This window comes from Microcaecilia unicolor, chromosome 4, assembly GCF_901765095.1.
Source record: "Microcaecilia unicolor chromosome 4, aMicUni1.1, whole genome shotgun sequence".
In the NCBI taxonomy this organism is placed as follows: Eukaryota; Metazoa; Chordata; class Amphibia; order Gymnophiona; family Siphonopidae; genus Microcaecilia; species Microcaecilia unicolor.
The window spans coordinates 73,607,103-73,627,904 of record NC_044034.1 but is presented as its reverse complement, the minus strand read 5'-3'; the positions used below and the strand labels follow the sequence as shown (position 1 = coordinate 73,627,904).

At 44.0% G+C, this 20,802-nt stretch overlaps 1 protein-coding gene across 1 annotated transcript in view; it reads left to right on the top strand.

Moving 5' to 3' along the window:
* FLT1 (fms related tyrosine kinase 1) overlaps positions 1–20,802 on the top strand; it is a 317,946-nt gene that overhangs the window by 66,526 nt on the left and 230,618 nt on the right. The window contains 1 exon segment of the mRNA XM_030200343.1: positions 13,152–13,279. Coding sequence (XP_030056203.1) covers positions 13,152–13,279 — 128 coding nt within the window.

Here is a 20,802-nt window from a genome sequence, read left to right as displayed (position 1 = left end):
TGGGATGCCCATAAACACGCCCCATTTAAGGTACGTGCATTTATTTTCAACTGCAATTTAGGCACAGTTCTTTACAGAATACACTTAGGGGCCCTTTTAATAAGGCCCATGTTGGGCTTTCCGCCACTTTGTAAAAGGGGCCCTAAACGAGGTAAACTTGAAAACAGTACATTGAAAGCTAATAATAGAACTACCGTGAAACAGTATCAAAAAGATAAACATTTAACAGCACTGGAATTAAAATACCAGACATATAACATAATGTTAGCATAATACTAATGATACACCTAATAAGCACGCAGCAAATCATCAGTAAATGGTTGTTAGCAGTTAATTATTGCTCGATAATGGCTCATTAGTCAATCAAGCTGCATGCGCATCTCTGGATCGTGCTGATATTTGGGCAGCTGAATCTGGGCTCCATATATGGAATCCAGGGGCAAGTGCCAAATTTTAGGTGCTCATTCTGCTTATTTTTGAAGGAGATGGCCGGCCATCTTCCGACACAAATCGGGAGATGGCCGGCCATCTCCTAAACCCGGCCAAATCGGTATAATCGAAAGCCGATTTTGGCCGGCTTCAACTGCTTTCCGTCGCAGGGCCGGCCAAAGTTAAAGGGGGTGTGTCGGCAGGGTAAGGAAGGCGGGACGGGGCGTGGTTATGAGATGGCCGGCTTCGGCTGATAATGGAAAAAAGAAGGCCGGCTCTGATGAGCACTTGGCCGGCTTCACTTGGTGCATTTATTTTTAGGACCAAGCCTTGAAAAAGTGCCCCAACTGACCAGATGACTATCAGAGGGAATCGGGGATCACCTCCCCTTACTCCCCCAGTGGTCACCAACCCCCTCCCAACCCCCCAAAAAAATTGAAAATCATTTTTTTGCAAGCCTTAAATGTCATACCCAGCTCCATGACAGCAGTATGCAGGTCCCTGGAACAGTTTTTAGGGGTGCAGTGCACTTCAGGTAGGTGGACCCAGGCTCATCCCCCCCACTGCCTGTTACACTTGTGGTGGTAAATGGGAGCCCTCCAACCCCCCCCCCTCAAACCCACTGTACCCACATCTAGGTGCCCCCCTTCATCCCTAAGGGCTATGGTAGTGGTGTACAGTTGTGGGGATTGGGTTTTGGGGGGATTTGGGGGGGCTCAACACCCCTCCCTGAGAATAGTTAAATTCTAAAAAGTACCATGCAATAGTTACTGTTCAATGAGAAACAAAAATAATAAACAAGTAAAAAAAAGCACGTGGAGATGCAGGGGGCAATAACAGAAGATTACTTGCATAAAAGTGTGACCCCCCCCCCCCCACCAGTCTCTGTGAGTAAATGTATGTGCATGTTCAAAATATGTGCTGTGTTACCTGTAAAAAATGGGTATAGGCGCGTCAAGGAATGGAAATCGGTGTGTCATTTTGGGGTGTTTTGTGTCTGTACATGCTGGCTACATTTTCAAAGGAAAGCTCCGAGGAGAGGACTTCAGAACTGTATCTCAAGGCTCTTTTATTTATTTACATGTTTATTTGAGAAAGCCTATGTGCAGCTTTTTATGAAGTAATCTTACTGAGTATATATATTTTGTTTGTTTATGTGTTTGTAATCCGCTAAGGCAATGGTTCCAAAACCTGGTCCTGGAGGCACCCCAGCCAGTCAGGTTTTCAGGATATTCACAATGAATATTCATGAGACAGATTTGTATTCACTGCATGCAAATCTATCTCATGAATATTTAGTGTAGATATCCTGAATGCCTGAGTGGCTGGGGTGCCTCCAGGGTCAGGTTTGGGAACCACTGTGCTAAGAACGTTGGAATAGCAGAATGTACTTTTAATTATTATTTTTTTATTTTTTTGTTACATTTGTACCCCCGTGCTTTCCCACTCATGGCAGGCTCAATGCGGCAGGCAATGGAGGGTTAAGTGACTTGCCCAGAGTCACAAGGAGCTGCCTGTGCCGGGAATCGAACTCAGTTCCTCAGTTCCCCAGGACCAAAGTCCACCTATTTGCTCAAGGTGATTTACAGGTATCACATATTGCAATAACAGTAAAGAAGTAATTTCCAAGAAGAATTCTAATACATAATACAAAGGTAACATGCATTCATATATCAAGTCCAATCCTTAACCCATAAACGTTACAGTAAGATAAAATATATCCTTCCGCTCACCCCATGCGTGTGGATATTACTATTTCCTAAGCTGGAACATTTCACCCAAAGCTTCTACTATTATCAGTATTCAGGAAACTTCCTTCAAAAGAGGGGTCAAACTGAGTATAATCCAAACCCAGTAGATCCTCAACTAGGCTACTGCTTCTCAGGATTCCATTTCATGTTCTCACCTGATTTACAGCAGCATAATTGCTTCATTTCAGAGGATGTTTCCATTCATGCGGTGGTTAATTGCATACTTATCAGTTAAACTTCAACAGTGAACTCAGAAATGTCTCCAAAATGTCAACAGAAGTGAAAAGCAGGAAACAGACCCATTTTCTCCGTTTCCTAACATACAAAAAAGAAAATAAACCTGCCCTAAATTTATATATAAATAAACTGACTTGTATAACAGTGCTATTTAAGTATTTCCCTCTTAAACCCAATTTAAAGCTCATATAATGCTATCCTTTATTCCCACCCCCCTTAAAAAAAAAATATTGCTTAAGAAACAGCCACTCTTGCATCTGTGGCAAAACTGATTTTATTTTTGACACACACACACACACACACACACACACACACACACACACACACACACAGGAGTTACCATAGAATGTTCTTTTATTTGTGTAAAAACATTCTAACTATAGTATACTAGTGCTGGCTTCTCAGTTACTATTAAACAAGAAAGACCCAAATCACTGATAATAAAATAAGACATTTGAAATTTTATTGTGGTAAACAAGGGACTGATGCGCCTCTTTAGATCTTACTGGCAGATACACAAACATTACTGGGCCAGCACCGTGTGTTTTACAGACCACGGTATTCAGCAGGCAATGCAGAAAGAGGTTCTGCAGGCTGTTTTCCATCTGTGGTGGCAGCCAATGGGAATCACATGGAAATGCATGCAGACAAGCTGATTAGTATTTAGATGTGTGTTCTGTAGGATGCACAGCTGTTTATGAGTGATGCACAGCAAGGTTTGCCTACCTTTAAAAAGCAACACTTACCTGGAGGTCTGGAGCAGCTGTAAGCAGTGTTCTTCATGTTTGTGCTGCTGGGCTGTATCTTGCAGCTGCACACAGCACAGCCTACTGTCCTGTTGATATGTCCGGATCAACTGCAGCTCTTGCTGAAATCTGTCAACGCCTCCCCAGATGCCCTTACTGAAGTTTGTCAGCTCCCCACAGAAAATCAGCCTTTTCAACAGTATTTTTTAAAAAACGAGCCATCGGTTGCCCTCCTCCCTCTTTATTCTGCCCAGAAGGACCACTGCTGTGCCGCTCCCCATCCCCGCTTGTGCCACATGTTTAGAAAATAAAAAGCTACACACGACGCAGCCTGTATGCGTGTATGAAAGCCGTAGCTGGCACTGCTCTGAGCATGCGCAGAGGTGCCGTGCTTAGTGATTGGCTGTTCTGCTCATGCTCAGCTGACTGATTGGCTTCCCTCCTACCGAGCTGCTCGTTGTTTTGCGAGCAACTCATTTGCATGCGATTTGCCTTGGGAATCGCTTCATATTTTCAACTCTAAGTTTTATAGAGGTGGAAATACCAGGCAGTTCTTTCCAGGGACCTTTGTGCATCTCCCTCTTAGAGAGGAGGCAATAGCAAAGGGCTATTCAACAGGCTTGAATAAATACTGAGAATACAATTCTGAGTCTGAGAAGAGGCCTTGTGGAAGTCTGAATTGTGGTGAATCGGCAGCTAATAAGGAATATAGCGCCAGTGGGCAAAGTGTTATGGAATAAATATTATCCTCTATATAATATGCATGAACCCCATTATACCTATTTGCACTTGCAAAGTTGTTTTGGTGACAATGGTATTTTTATTGTAAAAGATACAGGAGTCAATAGTCAATGCAATTTAACTGGCCAAAAACAGCTCCTAGCCAGTTAAGTTGCTTTTTCAGGGCTACTTGGTCATTTTCAGTGGCAATTAACCGGTTGGTGCTGCTGATAACAATTGGTTAGCACCTAAAGCAAATCTGGCTGTTTTGGGAGCATTATGGCTCAAGGGTTAAGGATTTGACATACCGCTGTTCTGTGGCATAGCCAAAGCAGTTTACACATATTGGGGGAAATTCTATATATGGCACCTAACAAATCGGCGCAGATATCAATAACGACTAAGTGTATTCTAAAAGCGGTGCCTAGATTTAGGCACGGTATATAGAATACGCTTAGTAGATATATCAGCAACTAAAACTATGTGCCTCCATTTACACAAATGAAAACCTGACATTAATCCTGTCAAGTAGATTTAGGCGCACTGGGCCATATTCTATAACTATGCACATAATTTTGGAATGTCCATGAAATGCCCATTTCCGTGCCCATAACCATGCCTTTTGCATGCGCACATTAGACGTTAGGGGTACTGCTTTACAGTTAGTGCTTAGCGAGTTGTGTGCCTAAAATATAATTAGTGCCAATTAGTGCTCATTATTGCTTGTTAAGTGCTGTTATCAACGTTGATTAGCTTAAGCCTATTAAGTTAGACACATTGTTATAGAATATTCTTGGACTTCAGCGCATATCTCTAGGTGCACTAAATAGAATCCAGCAGATTATGTATAGGTACTTTCTCTGTCACTAGTAGGCTCACACTCTAGGTTTTGTACCTGGGACAATGGAGAGCTAGGTGACTTGCCCAGGGCCACAAGGAGATGCAGTAGGAATTGAACCTGGTTCCCAAGGTTCTCACCCCACTGCACAAAACATTAGGCTACTCCTCCACTTGGCCAATGAAGTGCCGATATTCAGCACTTAACTGACAAAGGTAGTTGCATAAAAGTCAGTCCTACTTTATGCGGTGCCCCATAGCCAGTTAAGTGCTGAATATCACACTTAACCAGCTATGGTTTATCCAGCTCCAGAAACCTCGAAACTCAACACCAAAGCATGGAGATGGCCTGACAATGAACTTCAGGGCATAACGCTGGTGGTGGTCAGCAAACTGCTGGGTGCTGCTAGCTGAATATTGACCCCAGAGAAAATGTCATGGAGTGAGGGAGGTGAGCCCTTGGACCATAGTGAGGTTGGTACCACCTGTACAATGGAAGTGCAGCACAATTCCTCGCTGATGACAGTTGACACCGCCGCTAGACAAAGTCCAGGCTAGACCACAGGCAGTCATGAACTGAACCAGGACCAGGGTCTAGATAAGCAAGAAGTCAAGGGCAGGCAGAAGGCAGACAAAGTCAGGAACAGGCCAGAGGGTGGTTCTTAAAAGATCCTTTGGATGGAGCAGCAGGCAGAAATGCAGGAACATTGCAAGGCAGGAATGGACAGACAGGAACTCTTGAATGGGGCAGGGTGGGGACAGACAGGCAAGAACTCTGGAACAAGACAAGGCAGGAGCAGTCCAGACAGAGACTCTGGAACAGGGCAAGGCAGGAATAAACAGGCAGGGACTTTGGAACAGGGCAAGGCAGAAGCAGTCCAGGCAGAGAATCTGGAATAGGGCAAGACAGGGGTAGTCCAGACAGAGACTCTAGAACAGGGCAATGCAGGAAGAGACAAGCAGGAACTCTGGAACAGGCAGGCAGACAGGTACAAGGCAGGCAGGCAGGGAAGCAAGTACAAGGCAGGCAGGCAGGAATGCAGGAACAAAGCAATGCCACTGGAGTCATCTGGACACCAAGAAGTCTGTTGCTGAGGCACCTGTTGAGAGTGGAGAACTTCCTTAAATACTCCTAGGCAGGATGTGATGTCATCAATCAGTGTCAGCTAGGAGGGACATAAAAGGAAGTGCAGAGTACCAGAAAGTAAAAGAGATTCCTCAGGCATGGGAGGCTGTCAGAGCCCATCAGGAACTTTTGGAAACAGGTGAGGGGCGTGACATGCATGGACCATGACATCAGCACATACAGCAAAAAATAAGAATCATTTGCCCATGCCTCAATGCAAACTTGTCTCATTTGCATGCTCTTTCCAAAAGGGGGTGTCATACACTTTCCAAAATACATTTTACAGAGTGTGAGGAACGAGGAAGCAAAACAGTAAAAATACAAGCCAAAATACTTCTTCCTAGTTAACATACTTTATTATCCATCCTTCACTGAACAGTTTGATTGTCATGTGAGGCCAGTTATGCAAAGGACAATAGTCACATGTCTTTCCCTAATACACACAATGCAATCCTCATTGTTGTCATGGTCTCTCCAACTCACAATCCTCTTCCATGCATGAACAAAGAACAGCAAGGTTAGAGGCACTGGAATGTCATCTGTCATATACATAGAGTCCATCACTTGCTCTGCATTCCCTGCAGCCGTACCATAATAGAGGAGGTTCTGATTTTATACATTGCAGGATGGGGTCCACCTTAACCAGAATGGAACCAGTTCTAACAAGTAACCAATACTAACAACAAAAAAAGAAGATAAACAGTTAAACTAGATTATGGGTAAAGCCAACTAGAGAGTGCATGATTAGTAGTGAGTTATTTTGTCATAGGACATTGTTAAAACAAGAAAGTTAAAAGTATTCTCATAGAGAGGAAAAGCTGAGGTAGCACAGATGGATTTAAATGAACAGATCTATCTATTTATCTAACTAACTAACTAACTATATATGATTGTGAATGATCTGAATTAATTGCTAATAATAATGTGGTTTATGAAAAGGAATAAAAATGTATTTAACATTGTACATATGAATGGCAGAAGTCTTAAAATTCAGTTTGAAAAGTTTGAATGGATGACATTAAGGGGGAAAGTTATCAAGGTGGGCTATCAAGATGAATTATTTTACCACAGGGTCCCATTTTATGCAGTGAGACCCTGTGCTAAAATAGCATGACTGTGGTAAAATAACCCATCTTATTGGTAGCCCACATTGGTAACTTACCCCTTAAAAGAAGATATATACATGATAGGCATCTTAAAGTCCTACTGGAAAGAGGATATCCAATGGGATATTGTCACACCAAGGAATAAAATATACCAAAAAAATCAAAGCAGCCAGGCTGTATAATAGTATTATATGATAAGAATGGTATAGAGGCAGGTAGAATAAACTGTGCTCATATTTTTAGGATATAAATTCCATGCACAACGAGGAAGAGTATAACAGTGGGAGAATACTGCAAACCACATGAGTAGGATGATAAATTAGAGTCTGAACTACTAACAAATATTAGGTATATTGAAATAAGAAAGAGAAAAATAATGGAATATTATAATAGCCAAAGTAAATGGAAAGAGAGATTTGCCTTACAGCATGAAGTGCTAACAAATCAAAATATCAGGGGGTCTAAGAACTTGAGCAAATAAAATGAAGAACACTAGGAAGCTACATAAACATATAGTATCCGATATTCAGCACAAGTTAACTGTCCGGGAATGGCCACCAACCGGTTAACTCACGTCTCGGCACTGAAAATAAAGCCAGCGATGTTGGGGGCATGACCGGTTAAGTCCCAATATTCAGAATTTAACTGACCAGGCTTAGTGGCCAAATAAAGCAACATAAAATGCAGGCCTACCTTTGCCTGATAAGCCATGGCTGGTTAAGTAGCAAATAAATAGATAATTATATCCTACTAGTAAAAAAGGCCCGTTTCTGACACAAATGAAACGGGCGCTAGCAAGGTTTTCCTCGGAGTGTGTTTGTTTGAGAGAGTGTATGTGAGAGTGACTGTGTGTGTGAGAGAGAGAGAGAGAGAGTGAATGTGCGAGTGTGTGTGTGTGTGTGTGTGTGAGAGAGATAGTGAGTCTGGGTGTGAGTGTGTCTGTGAGAGAGAGAATGTGTGAGAATGAGAGTGTGTGTAAGTGCGTATGTGAGACACAGTGTGAGAGAGAGTGTGTGTTTCACACAGATACAGTGTGTGCGAGAGAGAGAGAGAGTGTGTGTGAGACACAGACTCTCTGTGAGTGTATGAGACCAAGAGAGTGTGTGAGTGACTGTGTGACACATAGAGAGTGATGTGATACAGTGTGAGACATAGAGTGTGTGAGAGACAGTCTGTGAGAGTGAGAGAGAGAAAGACATTGACTGTGAGAGAGTCAGTGTGTGTAAGAGAGAGTGTGTATGTGACAGAGATACCTCCCCCCCCCCCTTTCTGGTGTCAGGCCCCCCCCCTCAATCTCTCTGGTGTCTGAGCGTTACTGTGCAGGACGCTGAGCTCTGGCTGTGCTTCAAGGAACTGACCAATCCTATTTAATAGAATGCACCTCCAACATTCTGAAGCCGAGAAACCTCGTGTGGTTGGTCACTTCTGCTTGTGACGAACCCGGAAGTACGTGATGTCAATTCAGGAGATGGATACAGAGAGCAGGAATGCCTCAGCCATGCAGTCAGCTTCAGAATGTTGGAGGTGCATTTTATTATATAGGATGTGAAAATTAACTGATGACAAAAAATATTTGTAACTAGTAAAAAAGCCCCGTTTCTGATGCAAATGAAATGGGGGCTAGCAATGTTTTCTTCTGTGTGTATGTGGCAGTGTGTGTGTCCATGCCCTCTGGCCTCTCTCCCCTCCCCCCTCTGAGTCCTTCACTGTTACAGAGCCAGCGATTTGATTTCATGCTCTGCTGTTTTCCTTCACTGACTGTGTTACAGAGAGGGCGGGGCAGACACTCATAGGGAAACCAGATATCTCGCCCCCTTCACACTTCCGGCTGGAGGCTTCATAGAACGTTGGTGTTGCCTTTTATATAGAGAGATAGTCTGAGTAATCGTAATTCATTTAAGTAAGGGGTTTTAAAATAGAATGAATTCAATCATTCAGTTAAAAAAAAAACAATCCATTCACAAAAATGTAAGGAAATCCTGAGTTGCTAGAAATATTTTATATTTGCATATATGGGCCGATATTCAGCTGGTGGTGCTCAGTGTTTTGCTGACTGCCATTGGCATTGTGCCTGGAAATTCAATGCTGGGTTATGCCCAGGCTTCAGTGTTGAATTTCTGGGTGTCTGAAGCCAGCAAACCATAGCTGGTTAAGTGAGATATTCAGCACTTAACTGGTTATGGGGCACCATATCAAGACAGGACTGACTTTTATGCAGTCCTATTTATACGGTGACCTTGGCTAGTTAAGTGCTAAAAGCAGGCACTTAACTGGCCAAGTGCTGACTCCACCCCCAGAGCTAATTTGGTCACACGGCCAAATTAGCATACAAACTCAGTGCCAATAATTGGTACTTAACAACTAATTAGCGGCACTAATTGGCTTTAATTAGAATTAACACGCACAACTTTCTAGATGTATTCTATAATGCGGCACAAATAAATTCTAACGTGCACAGCCAAAAAGAGGTGTGGCAATGGGTATGGACTGAGCAGGTTGTGGCCATTTCAAAAAACCTATGCACACTATTATAGGATACATCCATTCTGCGCCTAACTTAGGTGCAGGTATTTAGGCCTGGCTTTAGGTGGCCTAAATGGGTGCACCTAAATTTTAGGTGGAAGAACGGTGTGTGAGCAAATTCTATGAACTACACCTAACTTTAGGCATTCTTAATAGAATCACACTAATTGCGTGGTTTTACTGCACCGATTTTTAAGGCGCCATATATAGGATTCCCTCCTTAGTACGTGCTAATGTCGATGAGCTAATTGTTTAGTACAGGAAAGCCTACTTTCCATTCCAAAATACAAATATTTTCAGTACCTGGATTGGCACACATTAATTTGGCAGTTACCACAGGACACCTGAGCACATCTCATAGTACACCATTTTAAGATGAATTAGTACCTAACGCAGCTTAGTGAAAGGACAGTGCTGTGCATTCTATTTTATGCTTATGGGCCACATGGTACTTAGTGCATGCTAATGTCCATTAGCAACCACTAAACTAGTAAAAGAGCCCATTAGTCTTTACCTGTTGGTCTGCTTTCCTGCTCCTTCAGTACTATCCAGACCTTGGCCTCTCCTGTTTTGAAGCTTGCATACTTGTGTTACAGAGCTTTATGCATTTCGGACTAGATTCTATATATGGTGCCAAAAAATTTCATGCGTTAAAAAAAATACGCCTAGGCATATTCTATAAAGTATGCCTATATTTTGTAGAATAGGCTTAAATTTCCACGTGGTATATGGAACACACTGAACACCTTTCCATGCGACCAAATTTAGTCACAGCCATTTACGCCATGTTTTACTTGGCAGAAATCCCGATGCCTAAATTAGGCGCAGAGCAGGTGTATTCTTTAACAAAGTGCTTAGATTTTAGAAACACCCTTGCCCCACCCATGGCCATGCTCCCTTTTCAACTATGAAAATTTAAGCACCTCATGTTACAGAATACGCTTAGCGAGTTATGCGTATAAATCTTAATTAATGCCAGTTAGTGCTGATAATTGCTTGTTAACATCCAATTAACAGTGCAGATTACCTAGTTTACCACTTAAGTTACACACATTGTTATAGAATATGCTTCAATTTCTGCCATATATAGAATCCCGGGGTTCATGTGTATGTTTTATCCAACAGTTTTATGAATGTGATAAATAAATAAATAAATAAATAAATAAATAAATAAATAAATAAATAAATAAACATTTGCATGGTTTTTATGCAGCCTCCTAGCCTTCTTTGATTGTATCTGTTTATATTTTGGGGGTATGGCTACTAGCATGGGTTTGTAAGAGAGTTAGGGGTGACATTATCAATCTGGGCGACCATTAAGATGTTTTGTTTTACTGTTATCCCCAGTTGTTTACATTACATTAATTCCTTATATGCCACCCAAAAGCTATTGAAGTGGTGTGCATTCAGGTAAAGGAGGTATTTTTCTTTCACTGGAGGGTTCAAAATATAAGTTTGTACCTGAGGCTATGAAGTGTTAAGTGATTTTCCCAAGATCACAAGGAGCTGCAGTGTGCTTTGAACTGAGCACCCCTGGTTCTCAGCCCACTGCTTTAACCATTAAGCTACTCCTCCAAGTAGGTCTCAATGCATAAAATGGGACCAGTGCTAAAACAGCACAAGTTAGTGGTAAAATAACATGTCTTAGTGTGAGCTCCGTTAAGACAGGGGCACAGCCAGACTATGAGGTGGGAGGTGGCAAGAGCCTAAAGGGAGGGGGCACATTTTGGTCCTCCTCCCCGCCACCCCCTACAGCAGCCTTGCTGCCCCCCACCCACCATCACCCTTTACACATCCATCGCCGCTGCTGCTAAGCATACCTTTGCTGGCGGGGATCCCCAACCCCTGTCTGCTGAAGCACCGCCATCACTGCTGCCGCACAAGCCTTGGCTGGCACAGTGTCCCCAACCCCCGCCAGCTGAAGTCCATTTTCCAGCACTGGTCTCTGGCGCCGCCGCATTTCCTGCCCTTTTCTCTCTTCGCCTTATATCATACCTGGCATGCTCGTTTTAATGAAATTGAGCGTGCACACATGCTCAGTTTCACTAAAATGCGCGTGCTGGATATGAGGGGAAGAGAGAGCAGGGCAGGAAATGAGGTGGTGCCGGAGACCAGTGCTGGAAAAAACGCTTCAGCTGGCAGGGACTGGGGGCCCTCGCCAGCCAAACCAGGGGCACAGGTCCAGTTTTTTGGGGGGCCCAGGCCCCTGTGGCCCCCCCATAGCTACGCCACTGCATTAAGATGGGTTATCTTACTGTTAACCTAGGTTATTAATAACTAGGTCTCATTGCATAAAAAGGAACCTGTGCTAAAACAGCACATTAGTAGTAAAATATCATCTCTTAACAGTAGCCCACATTGATAACTTCCCTGTCACTTGGATGATAATGTGAGATAACATAGCTTTAAAAAATTAAACATTATTTCTAGAATTATCAATAACATTGACATTTGCACGCTCATCCCTCTTTCCTGAAATTCCCAAAATAACAACGCAACCAAATTTAGTACCTTTTTTTATCAAGCTGCACTGGCTTCTCCCAGTGCAGTAATGTTGATAAAGCCCATTCACTTCAATGGGCTCAGTCAACATCACCGCACGTGAACCACTAGCGCAGTTTGATAAAAGAGGCCCTTAAATGGTAAAGCCGGCAGCAGATTTTTTAAATGGTTAAACACTTCAGTACTTTCTTATTAAACAATGCTATCTCCAATTTTTGCCTTGAACATCAGTATAATGATCAGAGCTATAACTTATAACCATTTCTCCCAGTTAGTCGGCAGTGACCTAACCATGGCCATCTGAAACCGCTTTGTTAATGGTTCTCACTGGCATGATCTGCAGTAATGCCAAACCTTACCCTTTTCCCAAAGGTCAATAACAGTGACGCACACGACCTCTTCCCCCGTTCTATCCCATTTCTTTCCACATCTAAAACTCCCAGCAATCCCACCTTATGGTAGAGATGGCAACTCAAACCCTGCTGTGACATCATCCACCCTACCATCCCCCCTCCATTTGTCCTCTTTCCATCTGGCTCCCCCCCAAACGATATGACCCTGAATGAGTCCAGGAGGATGGGTGGGTTGAAAGCCTCCCTCTGCCTAGTCTCCCCTGATAAAATGATTGCCCTCTGCCTGCCCCTCGCCCCACATTTCTTGTCTGATTGGAGCTTGGAACCCCCTCAAACTCTAACCAGAATCCTGCTTTATTCAGCAACAGCCTGCTCTCATGCACCTGTTAAATTCTTCCTCTTCCCACCTGTATGCCACTTCCAAACCAGTTTGGTTCAGAAGCAAGCCACCAAACCCTATGAGGAACGAGCAGTTCAGCCATATTATGGCATCCCTAGGATGATTTCCCAGGGGTGTCCTACTGAAGACAAATTTCCACTTGCTACAAAGTATTAAAAAAAAAGATTATGACTTTTTCCATGAAACATCCAAATGGCACTGGATAAAGCTTCAACAAATATGAGATTTTGGAATAATGCAGAGACCAGCCTATGTGCAAGTAGGTATGCTCTAAAAATATATTAAAAGTGGACAATCATTGTGCGAATTATCCATTTTTATTGCGGTTCATGTACCATGTCTATATATTTGCCCAGTCTGTTTACTTTTTTAAAATATTTCACATATCAAACTTAATTTATATTTTATTTTTCCTTCACAGATGCAAGAAAACCATTTACAGAGATACACGATAACATCCCTAAAGTTGTATACATAACAGAAATGAAGAAGCTCGTAATCCCATGCAGAGTCACAGCACCAAACATCACTGTCACACTGAAAAAAAAGGTACATAATTTGGAGCAATTTAATTCACCTTTTATGCACCAGTTGAGACAGAGAGGAATGATTTTCCTGGAGTAGATGTGTTAGATAATGTATCACAAACAATTAGGACTTGAAAGAGAAGAAAACATTTATCCTGTCAATATTTAGCCAGCGATGGACAGCATGTTTTTAAGTGCCAACAGCCACAGGCTGCATTAAGCCTGATATTCAATGCCAGCCCATGTCCGGGCACTGGCACTGAACATCTGGGCATATCTGCGCATGCTTGGGTACTGACATTTATCTGAGTCCCAGCCAATATTCAGCGGGACTATATAAGACAATTATCCAGCTCGGTTGACATATATTTAAATAACCCCCACTCTGATCCAGTCTTCGTCTCACCCCCTTGACACACTCTGATGTCAGGGGGAGGCACTCCCCAAATGCTGCAGCGTCACTTTTAGTGCTGATTCTTTGGCCACATGTGATTTTGGCACCACGGATGCTGAAGAGCTATACCAGAACAGGTATGCCATGGAGGAGCACACCACATCAGCCTTGTCCTACCAAATTTCTGGTCCCTTAGAGTGGCAGGAGCTTGCTCCTTCACTTCCAGCTGCTTGCAGACCAGCACGAGCACATTCCAAATGTGAGCACAGCTACTTCCTGTATCTCATGAGAAAAAGGAAGTGCCTGCCCTTACACCTGCCTGGAGGCATCCTGGTTAACAAAGAGAGAACAGCAGGGAGCAAAGGAGCAAGCTGCTGCTGCTAAAAGGCATCATCAACCAAGGGTAGGTGAAAGAAGTGGGCAGATGCTGAAAGATGCTGTGGATGGGATGGGAAAAGGGAACAGATGCTTGAAACTGCTAGGGATGTGGATAGGAAACATGGGCTGATGCAGGGGGCCAGGTGGGAGAAGGGAACTGGGGACTGATTTGGAGGGCTGAGAAGAGAAAAGGGGGTTTCGGCTAACAAGGGGGCTGGGCATGGGAGAAGGGAGTAGATGGGGGGGGGGGTTGGAGAAGGAAACTAGATTCTAACACTAAGACTGAGCAAGAAGAAAGGAGCTGAGGGTTGATACTAGCAGATGCTAATGCAGGTGCTGGGAGAAGGGGGCAGATGGGGATGGAAGAAAGGGGCTGGTGCTCACAGATGCTTGGGGTGAGGATGGGGACTGATGCTGAGGGAGTGAGAAGAGAAGGGACAGAGCAGCAGAAACTAGGAAGGAGGGACAAGCAAACTGGGGTGGAGGAACAAGCAAAGGAATATGTAGAGGATCTTGGAGATAGAGAGACAGAAGCATGAATGGTGGGGTAATGGAGGAAAGACAGGGTAAATAAATATTGGAACACAAGGTAGGTAGGCGTATGCTGAGGAAGAGGAGAAGGAGATAGGGGAGAATAAGCAGGAGAAAGTTATGGAGATGGGAAGAGGTGGGGCAGTGGGTACTGGGAAAGGGAGGGCTATGGCAATAGTGAGAGACAAAGAAAATAGACAAGTCTTCGAACAAAGAGAGAGAAGGTGGAAATGGGAGAGATAAAAAGGGAGAATGGGAATCTGGATAGGGGGTAAGACACAAGAAATGGACTGGAGGAGAGAAAGAAAGTTTGCCATGAGAGATGGGAAGGTGAGGGAGTAAGTGAATGGAGGAAGCATGGGCGTAGACTGGGGAGGCAGTGCCCCCCCAAACGATGAGCGACTTACCCGACGTTGCTTCGGCAAACTGGCGGGCGGGGCACCACTGAATAAAAGCAACATGCAGGCACACTCGTCTCTGTCCGCTTCCCTGCCCTCTCAGCGTCCTGCCCGAAAGGAAATGACCTCAGAGGAAGGTGGGACAGAAACTCAGAGAGGGCAGGGAAGCGGACGGAGACGAGCGTGCCTGCTTGCTGCTTTTACAAGCTCCGCTCGCTCACTCGCCGACCCGTCTGTTCGCCGCTGGGAAATGCTGGCTCCTCGCTCCTGTGTAGTCCACTGGAAGGTAGGAAGCCATTTGGTAAATCTCTGCTTCCACTCCCCCGCACAGCCGTCGCCTTCACTCAAACCTGTGAGCTGCTGCATCCACGTGTTCTTTATGGGAGACAGATGCTGGGAAGGGGGAGGGGGGAGACGCTGGATAGAATGGGGAAGGGGATGGATAGAAACATATTAGCATATTCATTTGCATATATATATATGCAAATGAATATGCTAATATGCTCCGCCCCATCCTTTGCCCCCCCAAATGAAACAGTCAAACTACGCCCATGGGAGGAAGGAAGAGAGAGAAGAGAGAGTGCTTAGAGGGGGAAGAGGAAGGGGATAGAGAATGCTTGAGAGGGGAAGTAAGAGATGGGAGAAAGGTGGAAGAAGGAGAGAGAAAAAGGGAAGGGCATGAGGAGAGGTAAGGAAAGAGAAGGGAGAGAGAAAGGAGGCAGAGAAGGCAGAGGGAATAGAGATGAAAAGAGGTGAGGGAGAGGATGAGAAAGAAAAGAGAGATGAGGAAGAAAAAATAAAAGAAGGTTGGTAATAAATAGGAAGAGGTAGACGTGGACAAACAGAAAGAAAGAGGTTGGGAGGGGTGGTGTGGAGGATGGAGAAGCAAGAAGGGAAGGGAAAGAGGAGACAGATGAGGGAATGAAGAGATAGGAAAGAATGAATTAATGAGGAGAAAGAATATGTGTGGGGAGGATTTCATTTGATTTATTAATTTGTTATTCTGCCATTTGCAAAGCATCAGAGTGGAGTAAGAGATAACAGGAAGGGACAGAGGAGAATGGCAGAGTCAGGGCTTTTTTTGAGGGGGTACTTGGGGGTACTGAGTACTGGCACCTTTTCCATTGTCTGCTAAAATTGACCCATGGACCCCAAGTTTTAATGAAAGAGCTCAGGCTCTACACACCAATTCTGCCTTGTCATAGGTTCTGTGACTGGTTGCAGGGGACTTGGCCATTGTGGGGTGGGTCCATCAGTGATCACTCCACCCTTGAAGGGTGCCCTAGCATTTGAGTACCGGCACTTTTTTTTGCTAGAAAAAACGCACTGGGCAGAGTATAGGGAGGATAAAGAAAACAAAAGAAATGGAGCCTATAAGCAAAGGAAAGACAACAGGATTGAAAAATCTAGAGGAAATGCTGAGAGAATAAAATGAGTAACAGCTTAGAAATCAAATAGAAAATGTGGGAAAAGGCAAAATGAATTATCAAGGAAAGGGTAGAGAAATGAAAATAAATATAACTAAAAGAATTATATGAAATACAGGAAAATTATAATAATACATTTTGAAACTATTTTATAATGTCATTGTTAGTTAGAATGCATTGTAGTAAATGAAGAGTTAGACCTAAGAAGTGTCTCAGAGACACGGTGGAAGGAGGACAACCAATGAGACACTGTGATACCAGTATGCATATTACACAGGGTGAATCACATTTGGGACTAAATTCGATAAATGGCACCCAAATTTGGGCACCCCAAAAAATGAGCGCTAAGTGCTATTCTGTAGATGGTACTCAAAGTTGGGCTATATTTATAGAATAGCGCTTAGCACCAGGACCAATTTTAGGCGCAAGGATTTACACCAACTGAAACCTGGTGTAAATCCTTGTATCTAAATTAAGCGTGGACCTGCCTTATTCTGTAACACTGCGTACAAATTCTAGGAATGCCCCTGACCCGCCAATACATCTCCCATGGCCACACCCCCTTTTTGGAGCCATATGTAAAAATTTACATGCACATTTTTATGGAATACCAATTATAAAGATGAATGTGTAAATTCAAATTGTTGCCAATTAGTGCCAATAATTATTTGTTAGCACCCAATTATTGGTGCTAATTTATTTATTTATTTGTAGCTTTTGTATCCCACATTTTCCCACCAATTTGCAGGCTCAATGTGGCTTACATTTGCCGTAATGGCGGTTAATTGGCTTGTTCAATTAAATTCCACATGCAAATTGGATGCAGGTCCAAATTTTGCATGTGCAATTTTGAGCGCCATATATTAGGGGGATGGTGGTGGGGTGATGCTATGGGTTATAGATGAAATAGATTCAAGCAGGGTAATAGTTCTGCAGGAAACAAAATGCAATGAGGGGGTTGCCCAGGAGCCACTGAATATCACTTCTGACCACCATGGCATTTGCCAGTTAGTGCTGGGATGGACCACATGCAGAGTTGGGGAAGAGCTGGGTGTTATAGGGGCACCAGCAATATTCAGTGCCAGTGGTCACACAGCTAACCGGGAATGTAGGACTGGAAAAAAGGCAGTCTTAACTTTGCATGGTTAGCTCTGAATATCATCTGTAACCACATAACATCTGGGTAGTGCTGAAAACCCAGTATTTGCCTGGCACAGAATATCAGTGGTGTGCTGGAGCTGGCTCGCACCGGCTCACAAGAGCCGGTTGTTAAATTTTCTTCTGACTTGCGAGCCGGTTGTTAAAAAGCACGAGCCGGCTCTCCTCCCTCCCTCCCTCCCTCAGGATCCGGTCCCTCACCGACCTGACTCTGAGTCACCCTGCCTTGTCCTTCGAATTCTTCGGGGCACGCAGTCTTGCCTGCCCGCTGCCAGCGCTGACTCTCCCCCGCTGTCGGTTCGCGCTTTAAAAATGGCCACCGAGACTTCTGCTGAAGTCTTGGAGGCTGCCCTTGTAAGTCTTGGTGGCCATTTTGAAGCACGATCCGGCAGCGGGGGAGAGTCAGCGCTGGCAGCGGGCTGGCAAGACTGCCTGCCCCGAAGAATTCGAAGGACAAGGCAGGGTGACTCAGATTCAGGTCAGTGAGGACAGGATCCGGAGGGAGGGAGGAGAATTCGCTGAACAATTCGGGAATTCGGGAGGGGGTGGCAGGGGAGAGAAGGGAGTCGCTGAGCATGGGTGGGTGGATGGAGGGGAGAGAAGGGTCGCTGGGTATGGGTGCATGAAGGGCAGGGGAGAGGAAGGTCACCTCTGGACATGGGTGGATGGAGGGCAGGGGAAAGGAGGGTCACTGGGTATGGGTGCATGCAGGACAGGGGAGAGGAGGGTCACTGGACATGGGTGGATGGAGGGCAGGGGAAAGGAGGGTCACTGGGTATGGGTGCATGCAGGGCAGGGAAGAGGAGGGTCACTGAGTATGGGTGCATGCAGGGCAGGGGAAAGGAGGGTCGCTGGGTATGGGTGCATGCAGGGCAGGGGAGAGGAGGGTCACTGGACATGGGTGGATGGAGGGCAGGGGAGAGGATGGTCACTGGGTATGGGTGCATGCAGGGCAGGGGAGAGGAGGGTCACTGGGTATGGGTGCATGGAGGGCAGGGGAGAGGAGGGTCGCTGGGTATGGGTGCATGCAGGGCAGGGGGAGAGAAGGGTCGCTGGACATGGGTGGATGGAGGGCAGGGGAAAGGAGAGGATGGAGAGAAGAGATGCAGGACATGGATGGAGGGGAGGGAAGAGTGAGGAAGGAGATGAGATGAGGGAAAAGGAAGAGAGGAGAAAAACTGCATGTGGATGAAGAAAATAGGCAGAAGCTGAGGACCAGAAATTAAGAAGAAAGGAGGAAAGGAAAGAAATAAATGGAAAGGAAGCCCTGAAAACGGAGTTAAGAGGACAAATAGCAGCAGAATCAGATACTGGGCCAGCATGATCAGAAAAACAGTCACCAGACAACAAAGGTAGAAAAAAATCATTTTATTTTCATTATAGTGTTTGGAATATGTTCACTTTGAGAATCAGGTGCTCAACATTAAAAGTTTATATTTATTTACTTATTTATGGCATTTATCGCACATTAAACATGAATTAGATTGGAACCTGGAATGATTTAATTTTTTTTTCCTGGAGTAATGCATTGCCCCCCCCCCCCCGGCTCTCTCCCCAGCTATAGCCAGCTCTGCAATTTAGGGGGGGGCGCAGAGGGGGACCGGGGAGAGAGCCTGTTGTTAAACATTTATCAGCACACCACTGCAGAATATCCAAGTCTAATTTAGCTGGTGATGGCCAGCGTTTCCATGTAAGGTCGACAGGAGCAAACTAGTAGAAGTATTACCATTCACCTGGATAGGATGAAGAAATAGATAGTGACATGCGAACAGAAATTATTTATTTATTTATTGCATTTGTATTCCCACATTTACCCACCGTATGGCGGGTTCAATGTGGCTTGCATATTGCTAAAAAGGTGGTTACAAAATTTAGATTTGTAGAAGTCTAGTACATAATACAGAAGTACAATAAACGCTTAGGTTGCTATATTAGCATATTGTGAGAGAGGTTAATATTATTGTTTTCCATTTCTGAACTTTTCGTGATGTTTAGTGGTGTGGGATTAGGCAGATCCAGGGGGGAAAGACTTCTTGAAAAGATGTGTTTTCAGGTTTTTTCTGAATTGTAGGTAGTTTTCTGTGAGTTTCAGGTCTTTGGGTAGTGAGTTCCAAAGTTGTGTGCCTATAAAGGAGAGGCTGGTGGCATGTGAAGATTTGTATTTTATTTATACCTTTGCAATTGGGGTAGTGAAGGGTTAGGTAGGTTCTTGCTGTTCTCGTCACGTTTCTTAATGGTAGATTGATAAGTTCCATCACGTAATCTGGTAATGTAATCTGTGTAATCCGTCATGTAAATTAGGAAGGCTAACTAATTTGATAACACAATAATAATAGGAGGTTACTGTTATCCCGATATTAAATGGGTAAAAGTCTCATCTGGACATGCTAGGGAAGTTTCTAGACTCCATAAATAACTTTTGTGGAGCTGTTGGTCCAGGAGCCAACTAGAGTGATATATGTATCTTGCTGCATTGCACCATTGATGTTTTAGATGTTGACAGCATTTCTTCTGGTTTGATAGCTTGCACTGACTTCTTATACAAAAGCGTGTGAAATTTAAATCAGCTCGTGTGTATTTCAAGTGATTTATAGGTATACATCGGAATTGCTGGGTAACCTGTTCTTTAATTTTTTAATTAGTCAGACTTCTCGAATACAGGCATTGCCGTTGTTTGGTATCCCTAGCTCTAGAGGAGTACATTTTTTGAAAATTGTTAATGCATGGTACCCCTTTGCAGTAATTTCTGCAAAAAGGAACTCTTTACCCTCTTCTATAAGTCCGGAGAGTACCTTTCTAATATTTCAAAGGAAACTGAAATCCATCTTGTTTGAAAACTAATTAATGTTACTTTATTTTGTATGAATTTTGAATGATTTGTGGTTCTATGTAATTCACTTTCTTTTGCAAACCACAGTGAACCTGTGAAGGGATATCACGGTATATAAGAGATACATTGACAGTTGTAACCTAGCTGCTCCTTCTGCATGTAGCTGACTCACACATCTTCATTTCTACAAATGTTTTAGAATAGGCTCTACGCTAGCAGATACTTTTCTAAAATGCTACCAGATTTAGACACATCCTGATCTGGATGTCTCAATTCTGATTTCAAAAAGCTGTAAGGCACGTGGTCCGCCAAATCCAATATGAAGATAAAACAACAAGGCAGACCTTGTAAAAAACACAGTTTTATTAATAGATTAAAAGCTCCCAGAAATGTAACATAAAGTGCCCGACATGGCCATGTTTTGCCAGA